Source organism: Mustela nigripes, chromosome X (assembly GCF_022355385.1).
Source record: "Mustela nigripes isolate SB6536 chromosome X, MUSNIG.SB6536, whole genome shotgun sequence".
NCBI classification, from domain to species: domain Eukaryota; kingdom Metazoa; phylum Chordata; class Mammalia; order Carnivora; family Mustelidae; genus Mustela; species Mustela nigripes.
In genome coordinates, this window is record NC_081575.1 from 45302527 (window position 1) to 45324271 (window position 21745).

The window sequence follows — 21745 nt, forward strand, 5'->3', positions numbered from 1 at the left end:
GTCCCTGTGTACTTTTAGAGCCAGAGATAGAGTCAAGTGGCTGAATGCAGGGAATGAAGGCTCAGGAATATGAGATGAGGTAGAGGGTCAGCACCTTCCCCCACGCTTAACAAAATAGGGGGAATTTGGCCATTTCTGCATCCCTCACTTTGTCCTTTCCTCAGCCTAACAGCTCTTCCTTTTGCCCAGAGCTGAATCATGAAAGTGGAACCTAATCCTGGGACAGGTGTTCAAAACTGTCATGGTTACAGCCATCAAATTACAGGAGGTTCACACAGCAGTCAGCAATGGTTTGGGAACATTAAATAAATGTTTCTCTAACAGAACAAGACAGGATCATTTATTTATCCAACTGAAAAGCTGTCCCAGAAGGAGAAAAAGTAGGATATTATTTGTCCAAAATAAATAAGACTGGACAACCTAACATCTCGCCATGGATCAATTTACAGATCACATTAAAACATGCTTATCTAGTTGGGGAAAATTCCAATTTTAGATGTTCAAATCCCTTAACATGTTTTGAAAACTATTTCCTATGTGGTCAATAGAATTCATTTTCTGTGTGGTAAAAATTAACCAAAATTAATGGTGCCTTCAAATATTAGTTGGAAATCTCTATAAATCATGCAGCTCTTTTTTGTTGCTGCTTCCCACACTGTGGTATTTTCTTACTGTATTCATAAAAGGTGGTGATCGCTTTAAAAACAAATCGGAGGAATGTTACAGAAATACAGACCCCATTCCCATTCCTTGTCTCCTTTCTGACACTCTGCCTCTTACTTATACTGGAACAGGCGCCTGACTGCAAGGGAAACGGTGGCACCAGTGGCTGGAGGATTGAAAGTGGAGCGAGGAGAGAGTGTCCAGTTGCCTACGAAGGAATGAAACAATTCCCCAACACACAACACACACAAGTAAATTTTGCCAGTAGCGCTCCGAGAAGATGCATCCATCCCCGGTATCTAGAAAAAGGCAAATTCTAACACAGGGAGAAGGGGCTACTTTTGGCCTCCGGGACTACGAAGACAAAAAAAAAAAAGAGAGAGAGAGAGAGAGTGACAGGACCTGATGTGGTGGGGTGAGGTAGGAGGGGGGCTAAAGGAGGGGGCTCATGCTCTCGGTAGGAGTGGAAATTGGGGACCCACGCTTACTGGCGATGCAGCCCTCACGTGACCAGGAGCTGACGTGGGCAAAGGTACTTAAAGCCCTGACGGCCGTCCTCCGTCCTCCTCTGGGTACCAACTCTCTTGCGCCGCGCACTGCCGTGCGTTTAACCCAGGCGAGGAGGAGGAGGAGAAAATTCCCCCAGATCCGGGCAGGTGGGTGTGAGGGTGGGCATAGCCTGGCACTCCTGAAAGGGGTAGCTCAGAGAGGCGGGCGTCTGAGGCCGCGGGTGCCTCTACCTCGCTCGCTCCTGGCCGGCTTTCCCGATCCCCGCGCTCAGTCGCAGCTCATTTTGGTGGGCGGCGGGGAGAGGGGGAGGGGGGAACCTAAAGACTGATATACTTGCGGAGAATCCGCTTACTTCCTCTCCCAGTCAATGTTTTCTGGTTTTGTGTTTGACACTTCGGCCCCGCACCCCCACATCCCGTCCTGTTTTGAGAGGAGGAGGGAGAGAAATAAACGTGGCAGCGCATATAAGGCCAGCGGGGTGGTTGTTGGGCAAGGGTGACCGGAGGGGACGCAATTGGAAACAAGCCGGCCTGGCCCGTTCACTCTCACCCTCACTTTGCAGATACCTCCCCCGACTATGCCTTCCACTTTCCCCTCCCCCGCCCCCCCGCCGGCCCCCGGTCCTTTGGGGGTGCTGGAAAATGGGTGTGCCAGCGTCTGTAGGGCAGATGGCGGGTTTGGCGCTGTCTGGACTTCACGGGAAGGGGGGGACCCTGAGAGAATCTGGTATTAAACCGCTGTGTTAACTCCCAGACTGCTTTCCAGACACCTCCAACCCACACAGCCCTTCACCCCTGTTTATTGAGTCCTGGAAAGGGAGTTCTGGTACGCTGGAGGGAGGCTTAGCGGTTATTAGGGGATTTGGGTGGGGGGTGGGAGGCGGAGCCCAGAACGGAGAAACAGTGGAAAATCACGACCCTCAAACCGAAAGGTCAGACATCGGGGCCTCTGATCTGCAGGCTTATGCTACGTCGGGGGGCTGGGGACTGAAGGACGGGTGATCCTGGGAGGAAGACACTAGATTGTTTGGCAGTAATCCCTCACCCGCGTCCCATCCAGTTTTTGCTGCACCCTCGCCCCGCCCCCTCCCGCTTGGGTGCAGGAGAAGGGGTGTGGCTGTGTGTCCCGGAGAAATGGCGGACGGGTGGGGCGGGGCAAAAGGAAGGAGTGGTTGAGTGCCTGGGGAGTCTGCGCAGGAGGGGGGAGATGGTGTGGGATGGGAGGGGTAAGAAGAGTTGAGGGAATTGAGAGGTTGTCATTATAGGCTACGCGAATGCTAGAAGGCAATTATGGGGACTTGTGGCCTGGGTCTCCAAACACCAGGCTCAGTCTCCAACCTCTGGTGTCTGTATTTCTGCCCTTCAGTCTGTCCTTAGGATGAAGCTTTCACTGAACTGAACGAAGAGGAAACAGCCCTGAATCCCTGGAGGTCAGTGTGGAGAGTGGGAATTGTCTGGGAACCCCTGGTGTGGATATGGCGGAAACCGGAGCAGAGCCTGGGGCCAGAGGCTTCTCTTCCCCCATCTCCTCCCTCTGTAGGGAGACACCCTTGCCTTTGGCCTGCCTTTTTTTGGTGCAGAGAAAGAGGTGTGACATCTGCCTTCTTAATTAATGGTTTGATGAGGAAGGGTTAAAGAGGGGAAGAGTATCCCTGAGATGGAAAACTTCACCCACAAGGATTCAAATCTGCATAGGAAACGGATTCCATCTACCAACGACCCCAAAACACCCTTTCTGGGCTCTCTCTCTGCAGGTCTGCCTGAATTTGAGGCCCTGCACAAGTACAAGCTTGGTGGAAAAAAGTAAACTGCCCGTGTTCCCAGCAGGTTGGTATGTGCATGAACACCATCTGGGAATCCTTGGGCATGACTGAGGGGGGAATCAGAGCAGCATCTGGGGTCTTTACTGTTGTTCTGCTCTCCACCAGCTTTCCTAGTGTCCATACTGCCTCTCATCCCCCATTTAGGTGCTGGGAAATAGTGTGTTGGCATTGGGTAGGGCCAGCTAGGGATGAAGGTGTAGGAAACCTTAGACAACCTGGGTCCTGTGTCTGGGTACTAGCCCACGCACCAAGCATTATGTTTCCAAACGCTCCTCTGTGTAGGCCTGGTTAAGCACAGAGTGAGCCAGAACCTTAAGTTTCATTTCTGTCCTTTGTCCCAGGTCCTGCTCTGCTTGTAGCCTGTGGAAAACCTGTGAGCCTGAGCGGAAGTGCCTCGCCCAGACGTGCACACATCCCATTTAGGAAAGCCAGGTCCACACCCTGGATCAGAGAATTACTCCAGCTGCACCATGAGCCGAGTTCGAGATGCTGGCTGTGTCGCCGCCGGGATAGTGATTGGGGCTAGTGCCTGGTACTGTGTCTACAAATATGCCAGGGGAAGAAACCAGACAAAGAAGAGAATGGCCAAGCCCAGGACAAGGGCTGTGGCTGGGAATGGAGCCAGGGCTAGAGCCGGACCAAGGGCTGGATTCACAATTGACCTTGGGCCTGGATTCGGTCCTCCAACCCCAGTCCGCACTCGGACAGAGGACAGGGCCCAGGATGAAGCCTCTGCTCTGGAAGCAGCTGGAGATGAGGCAGTGGCCCCAGCTGCAGCCAGCGCTGAGGCTCAGAGTGGGGCAGGAAATCAGGTCCAGGAGGCAGAAGGGGCAGGGGTTGGATCTAAGGCTGAACCAGTAGCAAGGGCCACAGCGCCTTCCTCAATGGCACCACCCCCCGGGGAGGCAGAGGCTTCCGTGGCTGCAGAAGCCCCCACAGTGGCAAGGGCTCCCAATTCGCCAGAAGCCCCTGGCACAGCAGAGGCTGCCGGGGTGCCCATGGTGCCTCCCAGGGCGCCAGCCCCTACCGAGGCGGCAGCATCTACAGAGGCTGCGGAGGCTCCTGTACCCACAATGCCTCCTGCCGCAACAGTGCCTTCTGGGGCAACAGTGCCTACTGGGGCTGCGGAGGCTCCTGGGACTTCAGGATACCCCAGAACAGCAGCATCCTCCAAGAAAGCAACGCCTGGGGCTCATACCGGCGCTATACCGAAGGCCGGGTCAGTGGCTGGAGCTGTACCCAAAGGTGGAGCCAAGGCAACCAGGTCTCGGACTGGGGGCAAGGGCAAGGGCAAGAAAAACAAGGTGGAAGTAGATGAACTGGGGCTGGGTTTCCGCCCTGGGGATGGGGCTGCGGCAGCTGCTGCAGCCTCCGCTAACGGGGGACAGGCTTTCCTGGCAGAGGTCCCTGATTCTGAGGAAGGGGAGTCCGGGTGGACTGACACAGAGTCCGAGTCAGACTCTGAGCCTGAAACCCAGCAGAGAGGGAGAGGGGGGAGGAGACCTGTTCCCATGCAGAAGCGCCCCTTTCCTTATGAAATAGATGAGATTCTGGGTGTCCGAGACCTCAGGAAAGTCCTTGCTTTGCTTCAGAAATCTGATGATCCTTTCATCCAACAGGTAGCTTTGCTCACTCTGAGCAACAATGCCAATTATTCATGCAACCAAGACACAATTCGCAAATTGGGAGGCCTCCCAATTATTGCAAACATGATCAACAAAACCGATCCCCACATTAAGGAAAAAGCCTTAATGGCCATGAATAACCTGAGTGAGAACTATGAAAATCAGGGCCGACTTCAGGTATACATGAATAAAGTAATGGATGATATCATGGCCTCTAACTTGAACTCAGCAGTACAGGTAGTCGGACTAAAATTTTTAACAAACATGACAATTACCAATGACTACCAGCACCTGCTTGTCAACTCCATTGCAAACTTTTTCCGTTTGTTATCTCAGGGAGGTGGAAAAATCAAGGTTGAGATTTTGAAAATACTTTCAAATTTTGCTGAAAATCCAGATATGTTAAAAAAACTGCTTAGCACCCAAGTGCCATCATCCTTTAGTTCCCTTTATAATTCTTATGTGGAATCAGAAATTCTTATTAATGCCCTTACTCTGTTTGAGATCATCTATGACAATCTCAGAGCAGAAGTATTCAACTACAGAGAATTCAATAAAGGTTCCCTTTTTTACTTATGCACTACATCTGGAGTGTGCGTTAAGAAAATTCGAGCCTTAGCCGATCACCATGACCTCTTGGTGAAAGTGAAAGTTATAAAACTAGTGGACAAATTCTGATTGGCTATGTGCTCTCAAAAGACTTGAAGAAATTTCTTGATTTTCCAGTCTGGAAGCAATGAAAATTGAAAGTTATTGCTTTTCCACTTGTCCATGTACTAAAGGGATCCTTTCAGCTGCCAGTTTTGAATAATGTATCATCCAGAATGATGTTATCTGTGACAGTCTCCAGCTTGAAGCTGAATCATTTTATGAATACCAAATAAATAGTCCTCTTGTACTGAAAACGCATTTGTGACTTTAATCGTGCTGCTTGAATGGAAATATTTTTACTGGTTCCTCTATGTGAGTTGACAGTGAACCTGTCCATCATAAATAGCCTACACTTCTGTCATTTGTTTTGACTTGAATTTATCCACCAAAGACTTTATTTGTGTATCATCAATAAAGTTGTATGTTTTGACTGACCAAAAAAAATGTTCTCATGTTTTTAAATCTAGCTGGTGAGATAAGGCGCATAAATGCAAAAGGATGACTAATAGCACCTGGGCAATGTTCATAGTCAGATATGTGCTGTCTGGTTAAATGACGAAGTTGCTAGAAAGCTTTAAGCTGGGCTCTGAAAGGACAGCATGAGAAAACACAGAAAAGCATTTCAGGTGAGGAAAATAGTTTGAAGATAGTCGTGAGGTGGGGAATCTGTTCCTATGAGAAGAAGGTAACCAATTTGCCTGAAATGGAAGCTGTGGGAAAAGAAGTGATGAGAGAAAAGGGTGGAAATCAAGGGTGAGGAAATCGGCGGTGGGGGAGATCCCAAACCCCTACTGAGATTGAAATACCCTGTCATATCCTGGGAGTTACTAGACATTTTTGACAAAGGGAAAAATAATCTGGTGGCAGTGTGCAAAATGGATTGGAGCTGGGATGAGGTTAGGCATCAAGACTGGAAATGAGGGGCACCTGGTTGACTCGGTTAAGCGTCTGCCTTCAGCTCAGGTCATGATCCCAGGATCCTGGGATTGAGCCCCTAATCGAATTGGGCTCCTTGCTCAGTGGGGAGCCTGCTTATCCCACACCCCACCCCGCCCTCACCCTCCACTCATGCTCTCTCTCATAAATAAATAAAACCTTTTTTAAAAAGAGTGGAATGAGAATGTTGTTAAAAGTTATGAGAGGAGAAGGGAGCTGAGGGAAATTGGAAGGGGAGGTGAACCATGAGAGACTCTGGACTCTGAAAAACAATCTGAGGGTTTTGAAGGGGCAGGGATGGGAGGTTGGGGGAACCAGGTGGTTGGTATTAGAGAGGGCACGGATTGCATGGAGCACTGGGTGTGGTGAAAAAACAATGAATACTGTTATGATAAAAATAAATTTGAAAAAAAAAGTTATGATAAACCAAAAATGAGATGGTAAAGGATGAAATAAGATGATAGTCACCACCTTATAAGAATTGTCAAGGAATGGTGGGAAAAACAGATGCTTACCAAAAAAAAGAAAAAGACCAAGCTCTGCTGCCTGACTTGGCTGTAGGTTGACAAAGATGGAGAACTGTACGAGCTGGTGCAGGTCTTAACAAAGAAAGCCCTCTTTCTTGGGAAGTTCTGGTGACCATGAAGTGCCAAAATGAGTTACCATTTCTAATGATGAGACAAAGCATTGTGACAGAGAATAATTCAGTGCAAAGAGTAGTTTTTTCCCTAGGGTTAGAGATCTAGCTCTGTCTTCTCTTAGAAGAGGGGGAGTGGTGAAGCCTTTATGGGAAGCCTACCCTCACCCTTAAATTCATATAAGAGCAGATGCATCTTCTTTGTTCTCCTCCCTGACCCACCAAAGCAATGAAAGTAGAAAATGGGGAAGGTCCCAGAGATTCTTCAAACCCAGCCTGCTTTCCTGACACCCCTTACAGAACAATCATTCTTATGCAAGTGTATGGTGACATGAGGCAAGGATAGAGATAAAGACTCCTGGGAGGGGGTTACATAGAAAAGGGACAGATGGGTATTATATATTGGTACAATTTATCTGGAAGGCAATTTGGTAATCTGCATAAGAAGCTAGAAAGATGTTAGGAGAAAACAGGCAGCAATCTCTTTGACCTGGGCCACAGCAACTCCTTACTAGACATATCTCAGGAGGCAAGGGAAACAAAAGCAAAAATGAACTACTGGGACTTTGTCAAGATAAGGAAACAATCAACAAAACTGAAGGACAACCTATGGAATGGGAGAAGATATTTGCAAATGACATACCTGATAAAGGGTTAGTAAAGCACCTATCAAACTTAACACCCCCAAAATGAATAGCCCAGTTAAGAAATAGGCAGAAGACATCAATAGACATTTTTTTCAAAGAAGACATCCAGATGGCCAAACACATATGAAAAGATGCTCAACATCATTTATCATCAAGGAAATACAAATAAAAACTACAAATAAAAATGTCTAACACTGTGGAACTGACTAAACAAATAAATAAACATGTATTTATTTATTTGTATTCTTACCGAAAGAATACAAAAATACTGATCTGAAGGGTTACATGAACCCTGATGTTTGTAGCAGCATTATCTACAATAGCTAACTATGGAAAGAGCCCAAATGTCCATCAACACTGATGAATGGATAAAGAAGAAAGTATATATATATATATATATATATATACACACACACTCACACACACTGATCAAGATGTATATATATATATATATACATCTACATTGATCAAGATCAGTGATCATATGTGTGTGTGTATATATATATACACATATATATGTTGACATATATATAATACACATATATATTGTATATATACACACACACGTACAATATTACTTAACCATCAAAAAGCACGAAATCTTGTCATTTGCAATGATGTGGATGGAGCTAGACCATATTATGCTAAATTAAATAGGTCAGTCAGAGAAAGACAAATACCATATGATTTCACTCATATGTGGAATTTAAGAAACAAACCAGATGAACATAGGGGGAGAAAAAGAGGCAAACCATAAAAAAGGTTCTTAATAATAAAGAACAAACCTGAGGGTTGATAGAGGAGGGTGGCAGGGGATGGGCTAAATGGGAGAGCATGTTTTGTGTTTAGCACTGGGTGTTATGTATAAGTGATGAATCACTAAATCCTACACCTAAAACCAATTTACCATATATGCTAACTAACTAGAATCTAAATAAAAACTTGAAATCAAACCAAAAAAAAAAAAAGGAAAAAGAAGCTATAAAGATGTACTTACTTTCAGACAAGCATTCCACTTGTAGGATTTTTTCCTAAGGAAATAATCAAATAATTTTACACAGAGAAATACACAAGGGATGTTCATTTCAGCACCGTTTCTAAGGGGGGGTGGGGAATTAGAAGTAACTTAAATGTTTAACACTGTGGAACTGACTAAACAATAGGCAGTATGTCCACACAGTAATATGTTATGCAACTATTAAAATTTTCAATGTGCTTCTATTTTGTTGGCATGACAAAACTTTCACCATATATAAGAGTGTGGCATCAGTCTAAAAAAGGCTCCTGCAACTGAAAGTCAGGTAAATTCTTTCAGATGTTCATATCATCTCTGTGTATTCCTTACACAGAATCAGAATCATATCATACATCAGAGGTTCTCAGCATATTCACAAACCATTGCAGATCCCTGGAAAGGTAAGGTCAAAATTATTTTCAAGACAATTTAACATGGTATTTTCTATTTTTCACTAGGTTGACATTTACGTTAATGCTGCAAAAGTCACGATGGGTGAAACTGCTGGAACCTTAGCTTAGCCAAACTGTACTAGAAGTGATTGACAATTTTTACAGCCACACATGCAAAAAGAAATTTAAATCTAGATTCATTTAAAAATGTCATGAAAAGAGTCATTATTTATAATAAAATTATTGTTTTTATTAAATCGCAATTCTTGAGTGCATGCTTTTTTTTTTCACAGATTTTTATTTATTTATTAGAGAGAGAGACAGCGAGAGAGGGAACACAAGAAGGGGGAGTGGGAGAGGGAGAAGCAGGCTTCCAGCTGAGCAGGGAGCCCGATGTGGGGCTCCATTCTGGGATCCTGGGATCGTGACTTGATGCTTAACGACTGAGTCACCCAGGTGCCCCACTGCATGCTTTTTTAATATTCTGTGTGATAAAATAGGAAGTGTGCACAAAGCACTTCTGCTACACAATTTAAAACAATGGTTGCCTCAAAAAATATATTTGCATGATCATTTGAGTTATGCCCTGAATGAGCTGCTTTTTTATATGGAGCACCATTTTTACTTGGAAAAATGACTGGCCAAAAAACTCTGGTTTTTCAGACTTAGATATTAGGCAGACATTTTCTTAAATGTGAATCTGTGAGGGGCACCTGAGGGGCTCAGTCGGTTAAGTTTCTGACTCTTGATTTTGGCTCAGGTCATAATCTCAGGGTTGTGGGATCAAGGTCTGCATGGGGATCTGTACTCAGTAAGGAGTCTGCTTGAGATTCTCTCTCTCCCTCTCCCTCTGCTCCTGTCCCTTCTCTCTCTCTCTCTCCCTGCTCTCTCTCCGTCTTTCTCCCTTAAGCGCTCTCTCTCTGTCTCAAATAAATAAATATTTTTAAAAATGTGTGGACCTTCAAGGAAAACAACTGACTGTATTTGTCACCAACAATAAAACTTTCAAACAAAATCAGAATTTTCAAGGAGTTTCTGAAGAAATCAGTAGTGATACTGATAATGGGGGAAAGGCTTTTTTTTCTCCCTCTAGAAGAGAAATGATGGAGGACTCCAGGTTTCAATTGGTTGATCTTCCTTGGTTTTACTATGACCAGTGTAATCCATATGACATCAAACCCATGGCCATTTAATAAAGAATATCATTGCTGTAGTAACAATGACCCTGTGTAAGGTTAGACCCAAGATTGTTTGAACCTTTAGTAAGGAAAATCTGAAAAGATAGACGTTGGGGAGTGTATGTGCTATGGTGAGAAAATATATATTTTTTAAAAATTTTAAAAAGGGGCGCCTGGATGGCTCAATGTGTTAAAGCCTCTGCTTTTGGCTCAGGTCATGATCCCTGGGTCCTGGGATGGAGCCCCACATCGGGCTCTCTGCTCAGCAGGGAGCCTGCTCCCCGCCCCCCACCGCCTGCCTCTCTGCCTACTTGTGATCTCTCTCTTTCTCCGTCAGATAAATAAATGAAATCTTTTTAAAAAATGAAAAAAATATGTAAATCCTGGAACAGTAATGTATTCTTCTGGGTGAGTTAGAGGTGGTGTCTGAGCTCATATACTGAAGATGGGTACATTAGCATCTCTTGGCTTGGTTCCAGCTATTCGGGTAATCCACCCACCTTCATTTGCTCTGATTAACAGTGGAAACTTCCATCCACTTCAGATGAAACCTATTCCTGCACAGAGACATGTAAATCTGGCCTTATGAATAAGCTAAGAATCACACAATAGGAAAATATTTCATTTCCTGAAGTCTGAGGTTTTGCATCTTAAATCACATTCTGTGTGAAAGATCAACAGCATAGTCCAGGTGTGGCTGAGTCTTTTTTTTTTAAGTTTTTTTTAAAGGTTTTATTTATTTATTTGACAGACAGAGATCACAAGTAGGCAGAGAGGCAGGCAGAGAGAGAGAGAGGAGGAAGCAGGCTCCTGCCAAGCAGAGAGCCTGATGCGGGGCTCGATCCCAGGACCCTGAGACCATGATCTGAGCTGAAGGCAGAGGCTTTAACCCACTGAGCCACCCAGGTGCCCCTGGCTGAGTCTTAAGAGTAGTTATTTGAGGGGTGCCTGGGTGGCTCAGTGGGATAAGCCTCTGCCTTCGGCTCAGGTCATGATCCTTGGATAGAGTCCTGCATGGGGACCCTGCTTCCCCCTCTCTTTCTGCCTGCCTCTGCCTACTTGTGATCTCTCTCTGTGTCAAATAAAGAAATAAAATATTTTTAAAAATTTAAAAAGAGAGTATTTATTTTTTAATATTTAACTTAATATAACAAATAGTCACAAAACAATAATAGGTACCAGGAATTAAGCACCAGCTATATACTGTTCTGTTATTCCTAAATTTGACTAGTGAAATATTCCTTAGACTTCTGTACTACGGTTTTTAACCTTTTACATTATGTGTCCTGGGCATGGGTGAAGTGGGACAATCCTCACAACCACATTAGCAATGAATAGTCCTGTCTTCCTTGCTAAGATAAATTGGTCTGCATAAACAATTGGATCATGAAGTGATCACGTTCTTTTTCTTTATCAATATGACTTGATAAATGCAAGGACTGAGAATACATTGCTATTATTTTAGTGGTAGAGCATAAAGTTGAAATGATAAAAACTACTGCTTTTCGAATCCCTAGAGCTGCACTTATTATTCAGTTTTTCCATTACTTGTAAGATATACCACAGTATCTTTCCTTTTATTACTTTTGTGTGCTTAAGCAAGTGGCTACAGACAAAAAGTAAGCCAGAAATAGGGTCGTTAACGACAGAGTCTCAAGAAAACATGGGATATGTGGGTTGAGATGGGAATAGTACAAATGAGACTTCCACAATCTGGGATTGAAAACTAATAGGCTACAATTAACTGAGCGCTGTCCCTCTTATAATGGGTTCTACGTGACAAGGTAGTTGTTTCTATAGAATGACCTCATAGAGAAAAGGAATTAGGTGGGATCAGGTATTTGTTTCTAAGGATGCTGAGCAACTTCTAGTGAAACAATGAGTAGACTAAATTATGGAATACCTGATTCAATGTAAAAGACAAAATAGAGCCATTACAAAATTCTACTACAAGAATCTCCTTCCACTTAAAGCCGAACGAAGGCCAAGACAACTTGAAGAATGAGTTTAGAAATTGGTCTATTATGAGACTGATGTGCTGTCTACTGCACTAAGACGGCACTAAAATTGGTCTATTACTTCAGTGTAATATCAGTTGAATTCACCACTTTACCACATTTCTTCAGCAAAACTGGGAACAACGGTAACCAAAATACATGATCTGGAAAATCCTGAGCCTTTCTAGGCGTTTAAAAAATAGCTCACAGTAAGCCCTGCTTGTAAGAAAATAAATAACAGTTTGTCTCATATTTCTCATTGAGGCTCACACTTTGAACTATGAAAACACCTTAGGTCTGATGGTGATACTACAATATCAGAACAAAAAGAATTATAGATTTTAAGGGTGCCTAAGAACATAAGTTTATATTAGTCCCTATTAATTGCGATTGGGGCTGTAATCTATTATTTATATACTGATTATCTCTAGACTTAAGATAGATATGAATGATAAAATTTCAGAAGTGACCATTAAAATAATAGAGAGTGTATAATGTCTAAGACAGTAAACAAAACAATGCACTAACAAAAAATCCAAAAGAAGGTAAGAAATGAGAAAAGTGGAGCCTCAAAAAAGCAAGACAAATAGAAAGCAAAATAGTTTGCATGTATTAGTAATCATAATAAGTGAAAATGAGCTAAACTTAGTAGTTAAAAGATACCATTAGATTTTTTTAGATCCAGCCACATGCTAAAAAACAAGTATACAGAAACTTGAAAAGTAAAAAGAATACAAAAATATACTATACAAGCACTAACCAAAAGGAAGTTGGCATAGCCAAATTAATATGAGACAAAATCGATTTTAGGACAAAAAAAACATTATTAAAGATAAACATAACTGAATGGTTAAACAAACTGTACATCTATATGATGAAATACTATTTGGCAATAAAAAGGAAAGAACAACAACCTGAATGAATCTCAAAGGCATTGGACTGGGGTGGGGAAAAAAGCCAGTCTCAAAGAATCACATACCATGTGATTCCATTTATATAACATTCTTGAAATGAAAAAGTTACAGAGATGGAGAACACATTAGTGGTTTCCAGGCATTGGGGTCTGGTGGGGTGAAGAGTGGGTGTGACTAGAAAGAGGTAGCACAAAGGAGATCTTTCGGTAATGGAATAATTCTGCATTTTGATTGCAGTGTTGTGATAAAATAGAGTAAAACTGTGCACACACATTGTACTGATGTCAGTTTCCTAATTTTGTTTTCACACTATGGTTATGTAGGGTGTAGCCATTGGGGGAAACTGTGTGAAAAGTATGGAAGACCTTTCTGTTCTATCTTTGCAATAAATCTATTATTATTTCAAGATAAAGAATTTTTGAATGATGGTAAAAGGTTCAATACACACACACAAAAATAATTTTAAATGTATAGGCATTTAATAAAGTAACCTCAAAATATATAAAGAAAAATGTTATAGAACTATACAAAGAAGTGAACAAACCAGAAATCACATGAGAAAATTCAGCATACTTCTGTAAAGTATTCAAAAGACAAGGAGAAAAAAACTGTAAAGATATAGAATAGTGAACAATGCAATCAACAAGCTGATTTAAAGGACATACAGAATCCTACACCCAATAATAGGAGAACACACTTTCTTCTTAAACTACATAGAACATTTATAATAATTAATCATGAACTTGGCCACAAAGCAAGTCTCAACAAATTTCTAAATATCAGTATCATAAAGACAATCTTATATGACCAAATGCAATTAGGATAGAAATAAATAACAAGATAACATTTAAAAAACCCATGTGTTTGGAAATTTTAAAGCATGCTTCTAAATAATTCATGAGTTAAAAAAGGAAACATAATGGAAATGTTTAAATACTGAGAACTGAATAATAATTAAAATATTGAAGATCAAATCTGTGGAATTCAGTAAAATCAGTATATCAAGGGAAATTTGTGGCCTTAAATTTTTATGTTATATGATATATTTAGCAGAAGCAAATCTATGGAGACAGAAAGTAGAATTGTGGTTGATGAGGGCTGGAAGGGCAGTGGAGGAGAAATGGAAAGTGGCAGCTAATTGATGCAGGGATTGGGGGGGAGGTGACAAAAATGTTTTAAATTTATCATGGTGATAGTTGCACAACCTTGTAAATACATTTAAGAATGTTGAATTATACATAGTAAATAGTGAATTGTTTGGTATATAAATTATCTCTCAAAGAGTTGTTATTATATTAAAATCTTATGTTAGACTAAAAAAAGACTAAACATCAATAAGCTAAGCATCCAAATTAAGCAGAAGAAGACTAAGAGAAAGACTTTAAAACAGATGAAAAAGACAAGAGCAAACGATAGATAAAATAGGAAGCAAAAATACATTAGGCAGTATTAACAGAGACAAAAGTTGTTCCTTTGTATGGTATAATAAGAAAGGCAAACCTTCGGTGAGATTAGTCAAGAAAAAAGTATAAATAAACAATAATAATGCATAAGCAGAGATTTTTAAAGATAGTACTGTGACTAACTTTATGATAATAAATTTGAAAACACGGATGAAATTGATGAATTCCTTGGAAAATAAAACTTAGCAAAACTTACTCAAAAAGAAAGACCCAAAGTGTCCTATAACCACTGAGAAATAAGTAGTTTAAAAGTCCCTCTACTCCCCCTCAAAATAGCCCAGATGGAATAGATAATTGTAAGTTTATACAATCTTTTCCAGAGTGCAGAAAGAAGTACTACTACCCAATGCATTTTACAAGACTAGTACTAACCTTTATATCAAAACCAGAAAAAGTCAGTATGAAAAAGGAAAATTATAGATGTCTCACTTATAAACATATATGTGGAAATTTGGAATAAAATACCAGCATGTAGAATCCAGCAATGTAGTAAAATATGTCACAATCAATATTGGAAAGCAAAATTGGCTTAACATTAAAAAAAAAATCCAGCAAACCTTAATTGACACATTCTAACACTTATATGGAGGTTTTAAACTTCAAAAATATTATGTCAATTTTGAGAAATAAGGATAAAGAGGAGATACTTATTCTATCAGATAGTAGGATATATTATAAAACCAAATACATTAGTCAGGGTAACAACAAGCTCTGCTACATTACAAATGAACCCCTAAAATCTCAGTGAAATAAACACAGGTTTATTTCTTGCTTATATAAAATTCAATAGAGTTTGGGCAGCTCTGAAGTCTTCCATGTATCCACGGCTTTGTCCATCTGTCCATCTTGTGGCTCTTTCATCTTAATACATGGCCTTTTTTTTTTTTACACATGTTTAAACTACCTTGGCCCAGAAGTCATTCACATTACTTTTGCTTATAGTAGTACCCTGTCCAGGTCTAGTCAAGTGACCCCAATCCAAATGCAAGGCAGGCTGGGAAAGTAAGGAAATACAAAGATCATTTAGTGAGTATTAGCTAGCCCTGCCAGATCTTGGTAATAAAAACAATATGGAAGAGATAGTTAAATGGTAAGACCAAGAGACAGATATAATACAGAAACCTAATATACTATAAAACTGGCACCACAAATCAATGGAGAAAGGATGCACAGTTTAGTATAAGGTATCAGGAAGACTGGCTCACTATTTGGAAAAAAATAAAACTGGACCCCTGCCTAGCACCAAATATAAATCTGGATACCAGAGAACGAAAGACCAAAATATGAAAGTTAAAAGTATGAAGCTAATAGAACATAATGGAGAAGAACATCTTTGTGGACTACATTTGGATGATAATGGCTTAAACAAAACCTCAGAACAACATACCATAAGACAAAAAAGATTAATAGATTTGATTACATAAAAAAATGAGAGTTTCTATTCAATAAAGGACACCAGGAAAAAGTTAATTGATAACAGATAGAAAAAACACATTTGCAATATGTTAAACTAACGAAGAATTAATATTTAGCATACATAAAGTACTCCTACAAATTGAAAAGGACAGGATCACACCACCCTAAATTTGCAAAATATATAAAAAGTATACTGAGAGAAGAGGAAAACCAAAATGTTTAGAAATGCATGATGTTCAAATTTGTTTGTCATATAATTGCTAATTAAAATACAATTACATATATATTTACACCTATTTGGCCGGCAATTAGAAAACTGTGACAAGCCAATGGTTAGTAAGGGTCCAGAGATACAGGAACTTCAACACAAACAGCCTATTAGATTTTAGATTGGAATGCTATTCCAAAAACAATCTGACAGTACTTAATCAAATTAATTATATATATTCCCTGTGGTCCAACAATTCCATTTATTTTATATATATTCCAGAACACATTTCACATAGGCACATAAGGGGACATGTGTAATGACCTTCACGACAGTGTTTGAGGAAGTATTATACAGTTGGAAGCAGTCTAGATTTTGTTTCTAGGAAAATGAGGAAGTAAATTAAAGTAGATGAATGCTGTAGTACATCACACAACAGTTAGAAACTATAGCCTAGATGTACACAGAGTAACATGTAACCTTTTTTTTTTTTAAATACTGCTGAGCAGGGGGAAAAAATGAGAACCACAGTGCCATACCATTATCTAAATTAAAAAATCAGAGCCAGACTCCTGAACAAATGGGAGACAAGCCCTGAGCTAGGGTGGCATGTATCCTGAGGGGGCCTGGGCCATGCAGGGAAGAGTGACCTACTGTGTTCCTGGCGGCCATCCCTCCCTGGTTGCGATGGGGGCCAGACCCACGCCCCAACTCTCCTCTCTGTTGTTATGCATGAACATGAGGAGCTGCAGTTATTGTTTATTCATTTGGTCCAAAATGTAGCTTAGGATTTGGGGATGTGGATTTTTTAAACAATTTGTTTTCTTTTGGTTTAAGGGGGGTTGTAGACACCAATCAGTGCCAAGTGCCAGGGAGGAAGGGAAGGGTCTGGTGGTGTCGCCTGTTCCGCATGCACCTATGCGTCTGGGGCTGGGCTGGACAGCTGGCAGGCTGTCGTGGGTGGAGTTAGGGGGGGTGGTCTGTATTCAGCTGATTGATAACTGCCAGGCGCTGTACTGCACACGTCCCCAGAGCCTTCTGGGACCATATGCTTTTCAGGGCATTTCTCCCTCCAGCCAGGGCCCATCTGGCACCTGACGGGGCAAGTCTCCTCCAAGAAAGTCCCAGAGGACAGCGACCAGGAAGGTCGTGGGGCCCACTCCTAGCCTGAGCCCAGCCCTCCAAGGTCTGGTGGAAGCACAACATTGGGTCTGGCTGGGATCCCACCTTCTCCCTGCTTGGTCCCTGTCAAACCCCCAGCTGCGTGCGGTTGCTGCCCAGAATGAACTACGTGTGGGGTAGTCACATCCTAGCAGGCAGCCCTTGGCGCCTGCAGCCTCAAGGATGCTCCAACCACCTTCGTTCTCCCTGCAGCCGCCCTGGCTCCCTGCCTCCCCTCAGTCTGCTGAAGGGCCCCATCAGTCTACCGCCCCCCACCCCCGTGGAGAACCCAAAGTCTTACTGTACATAACTCCAGGCGACGTTTCCATATTTATAGCAGTGTTGAAACCCCACGTGTTTTGCACAGGAAAGCACCCTCTCCCACCCCCGACCTTTCCCCCACCCCCAACAAAAGGTTTTCAGAATCCTTAAAGTTCCTGGGGCAGGCGGAAACAGGCTCACAGATTGTGCCTTGGCTGCAGTGAGGATTCCGAGGACAAGCAGCTATGGGGGTGGGGAGGAGAGGGAAACACAACATTAAAAAAAAAAATCATCCAAAAAAATTTCTGAAACAATTATTTAGGATGTTTGTGATTTGGCGACCTTGCTATAAATGCCATCATGTTACTGATGATTTCCTGTAGTGGGGGCTTGTCATTGTTTACTCATTTATTTACCAACGTCTGTCCTCCATCGGACAGTGGGCACCATCCCTCAGCTCCTAGCTCTGGCTGGGCCCAGCATCTGTGTTCTGTGATGCAATTTGGAGGTGGGGGGTGGGAATCTGTTCCTTGCACATTTTACAGTTACCTCATTTTCCCCATATATGTATTTGAGAAAATGCTAATATAGAGAGAAAAAAAATGGTTCTTAAAACTTGAATATGTAGGGTTTTTAATTTTCCATTCCTTTGGATTCACATGGGCTTGAAGCATTTAACATAACTAGTATGTTATATTATATATGTGTATACTGATTGAAATTTATAACAGATTAATACTTTTTTCAAAATGAAAATTGCTAGTTGTGCTTGAACAAGTAGTACAATGATTTTTTAATATTGTTGCCGATTTTAGAGGGATGTTTACTAATAAATGTATGATGTATATCAAGTATTGACCCCTAAAATAAAAATACACAAAAATTCATGCATACAAAATAATGTAAGTTTAAAAAGAACTCAGACAAAAATATACACATCAAATATATTAGAACAGTAGCCTCTGGGGAGAATGTAAGTGAGGAATAGAGATGGGAAGAAACAAAGTAATAAATTAATGAATAAAGAAAAGAGGGAAAGGTTTTGTTTAGACCAATGCAGATGGTATGATATGAAGAAAGGAATATAGTTATAATCCTCATCATCTGAAGTCCAAAAAAAAAGGAAGGAAAGAAGTCTATTCATGTTGTAGTAGCATAAAAAGCTAAAACTGTTGTAACAAAAGACTCAAAAATAGTATGACTCTTTAAAAAATTATTTCCCACTCACAAAAGAACCTCAGGTCAGCAGAGGCGTTCTGCTGCACGTGACCGTTCAGGGTCCCATGTTTATTCCATGTTATTATACTCCACTCTCCCCTAGGTACTCAGAGTTCTGCCCATTCAAATGGTAGCACAGATCAGGCATGGAGTTTTATGAGGGAAAATCTGGAAATGATATACATCACTCCTGCAATTCATTATAATTCAATATAAATTCAGTCTAACTAGCACACTCATTCATAAGGGACACTGATAATTGCCATCTACTTGGGTGCACAGGAGGAAACAGACAGCATGGATATTGGAGAGCACTAACAGCCTCTGCCACAATATGCAAGAGCTTTGTAAAAGGGATTATAAAATGTTATCAAAAGATATTAATCATTCAGGATGCTGGTCACAGTGCCTGCTTTTCCTGACTCTGGGTAACAGTTTTCAAATGTCTTCAGACTCACTGATACCTTTCTCAGGGCTGGCCTGATCCCCAGGCCCCAGGCCCCTCACTCCCCTTTCCATCCTATAGATATTACTATCTTCCATTTCCCTAGCAACCATCCCCATCCACCAAAACGGCAGTGTGGTTGGGCAGGGATTGGGGTTACAGAGTGTGCAGGAGGTCAGCAATAGAGTCAGGGAGTGAACATGAGATTTTTACTTACTTCCTCATATTTTTCAGTACTATTTCAGCCTTTAAAAATAAGCATCAGCATGCAATCATGTTCACCATCAAAAAAAGGCAATGAAATTATTTTCACTGAAAAATTAACAAGGAATCAATATGACAAAAAAACTATCATAAAAAAATTTTCCAACCTAAAAGGGAGGCATCATTTCAAGTGCCTTAGTCCAATTAAGTTTTACAATTATTATCATTTTTCTTTTGAAGAAGTGTTAATAAACATGCTAAGATATTTAATACATTTTTAGACTGAATCCTTCTAAACGAAGAGATTCAACTCTGGACAAAGGGAAGAGCTATGAAGCTGAGAGAGATGAGCATGTGGAATGTGATGGATGCAGAGATGTCTGATCCTCCCTGTTCTGTCAAGAGTGAGGCAAGGTGCTGTCTCCTGACACATTCCCATATTCCAGAGCTTCACATTCTTTGTATTCGGGCACTTGACTCTGTTGCTCCCTCCAAGGATATATATGGACAGGTGACCAAGGTGGTAACCTGAGTAAATGTCTTTGGCCCAGGTTCCCATAGAGATAATTCAGTCCCAGCATAGATGGGACCATTATTCCTACCAATGGAAACCAGAACAAGATCCCTTCTAGACCTCTGCAACTGAGGGTTTTCATGAAGCCCAGAGAAATGATTGCTGTGGGGAAAGCTCCCCAGACCCACTTGTTCTCAGTCTTTATTCATGATGCTTGAGTAGAAACTGCCCTGAATCATTTCTGCTGCCTCCCACCTGGCCTAAGGAGTGCAGCCTGGTGAGTGTCTCATCCGCAAACTCCAGAGAACCCAGGAGGAACCTAGTCTTGCCACAAGATTGCTGCCTACCAGTCCACCGCCTCCCTGGTGGCTCCTCAGCTAGACTTAGGCCAGTATCCAAGGAATTCTCACCCACTGACCATACTGATTAACCTAGACCAAGTGTTCTCTAGTCGTGTGAAAAATACCTGGAAAGTATATGCAAGATTATGCGCTGGGAGTGAAGGGAGGGTGTATGTGGATTTTTCAGGAGAGAGAGGATATAATAACATATTCTTGTTGTTAAGTATAACCCTCAAAGATATTAAGACTCAGACTAAATAGAAGATCTGTTTCTATTTTTTTCTAAATAGGATGATTTATATTTACTTTTAATAATGAAATAGTACAGTCATTGTAAAAATATTCAAGCAATGCAGAAATGTATTCATTTATTCATTTAGTAAGTCTTTATTGAGTGCCTCAGCAAGTTACGAAAAATACAATGGTGAGAACAACTAGGCCTTTGCACTCATGAAACTCACAGACCAGTGCAGGATATACATTAACCAAGAAATCACACAAGTGTATGTATAATTAAAATTTCATTTAAGTACAGAGAAGAACTAGAACACAGACATACAAGAGTATATGCCAGAAGACCAAGACACACTCTGAAGCAGTAGATAGGGGACAGGAAGAGTTCCCTAAGGAAGTGAAATTTGAGCTGAAATAAGGAAAAATATAGTTAACTAGGCAAAAAAGACATTATAAATATCTTGTAATTCACTGCTACAGAATGCCATAGCTAAGGCAATGTGTCATATCCTTCCAGCTATTTTACTATCCTCACACAAATCTGTATGTATCTATGCGTGTATATATTTTTATGTAATTGGAATAAACCTCAGTCCACAAATTCTAGTGTTTAAGACATCCAACTTTTATTTTCTATAGCAATACTCATCATTTCCACTTTGTAGTCTCACTGCATGGGGGTGACCAAAATGGTATGAGTTCAGATCTACTATTTTTCTCTATGGTTGCATCTAAGTTCAAGGATGCTTATAAAGTGCCTTAGAGTGTTGGAAGGAAGGAGTCCAAATGGTTCTGATGTCATCTACAAAATTCACCATTCTCATTCCTTCCCTGGGGCCCCTTCAGACATAGTGGCTCTCTATTTGCTTCTGTGTCATCCTTGATCGATCAAGACTTTCTCTGCTGCTTCCTGCCATGGTTATGAGGGGACATAGAAAGCTTGGTAAGACCCTATACTGTCCTGGCTAGAAGTAATATAAAGCAGCCACCTCCAAATGTCTCTTAAGAGACATGACTATAAGTCACCTACACAATCCAATCCAACAAACCTATCTGAGGAGTTTCCTGTCAGTGGCAGATTGAACTGACTTGGAAAGCTTTCCTCTTCCCACCTGAAACTCCCACAGAAATTATAGAATATGCACTCCCTCTAAAATTAGTAATATAGTCAAGTTCATCATGAAATTGAAATCCCCAAGCATCAAAGGAACTAACAACAGTGAGCAGGAAATAAAGACAAACAGATGGATATTAGTTTTAAGGGCTGGGGGCCAGGGTTTTAATCCCACCTCA

The 21745-nt window shown here is 41.4% G+C and overlaps 1 protein-coding gene across 2 annotated transcripts; it reads left to right on the forward strand.

Moving 5' to 3' along the window:
* Nucleotides 1-1230: 1230 nt before the first annotated feature.
* Nucleotides 1231-5709, forward strand: ARMCX2 (armadillo repeat containing X-linked 2). Of its 2 annotated transcripts, none has more exons than XM_059386108.1 (4): nt 1231-1319; nt 2539-2602; nt 2927-3003; nt 3337-5709. In XM_059386108.1, the coding sequence occupies exon 4, from the start codon at nt 3466-3468 to the stop codon at nt 5296-5298; it is 1833 nt and encodes a 610-aa protein (XP_059242091.1). In that variant the 5' UTR covers nt 1231-1319; nt 2539-2602; nt 2927-3003; nt 3337-3465; the 3' UTR covers nt 5299-5709. The 2 variants fall into 2 exon arrangements, with proteins under 2 accessions (XP_059242091.1, XP_059242090.1); XM_059386107.1 differs by having other exon boundaries at nt 2927-2999.
* Nucleotides 5710-21745: the final 16036 nt, after the last annotated feature.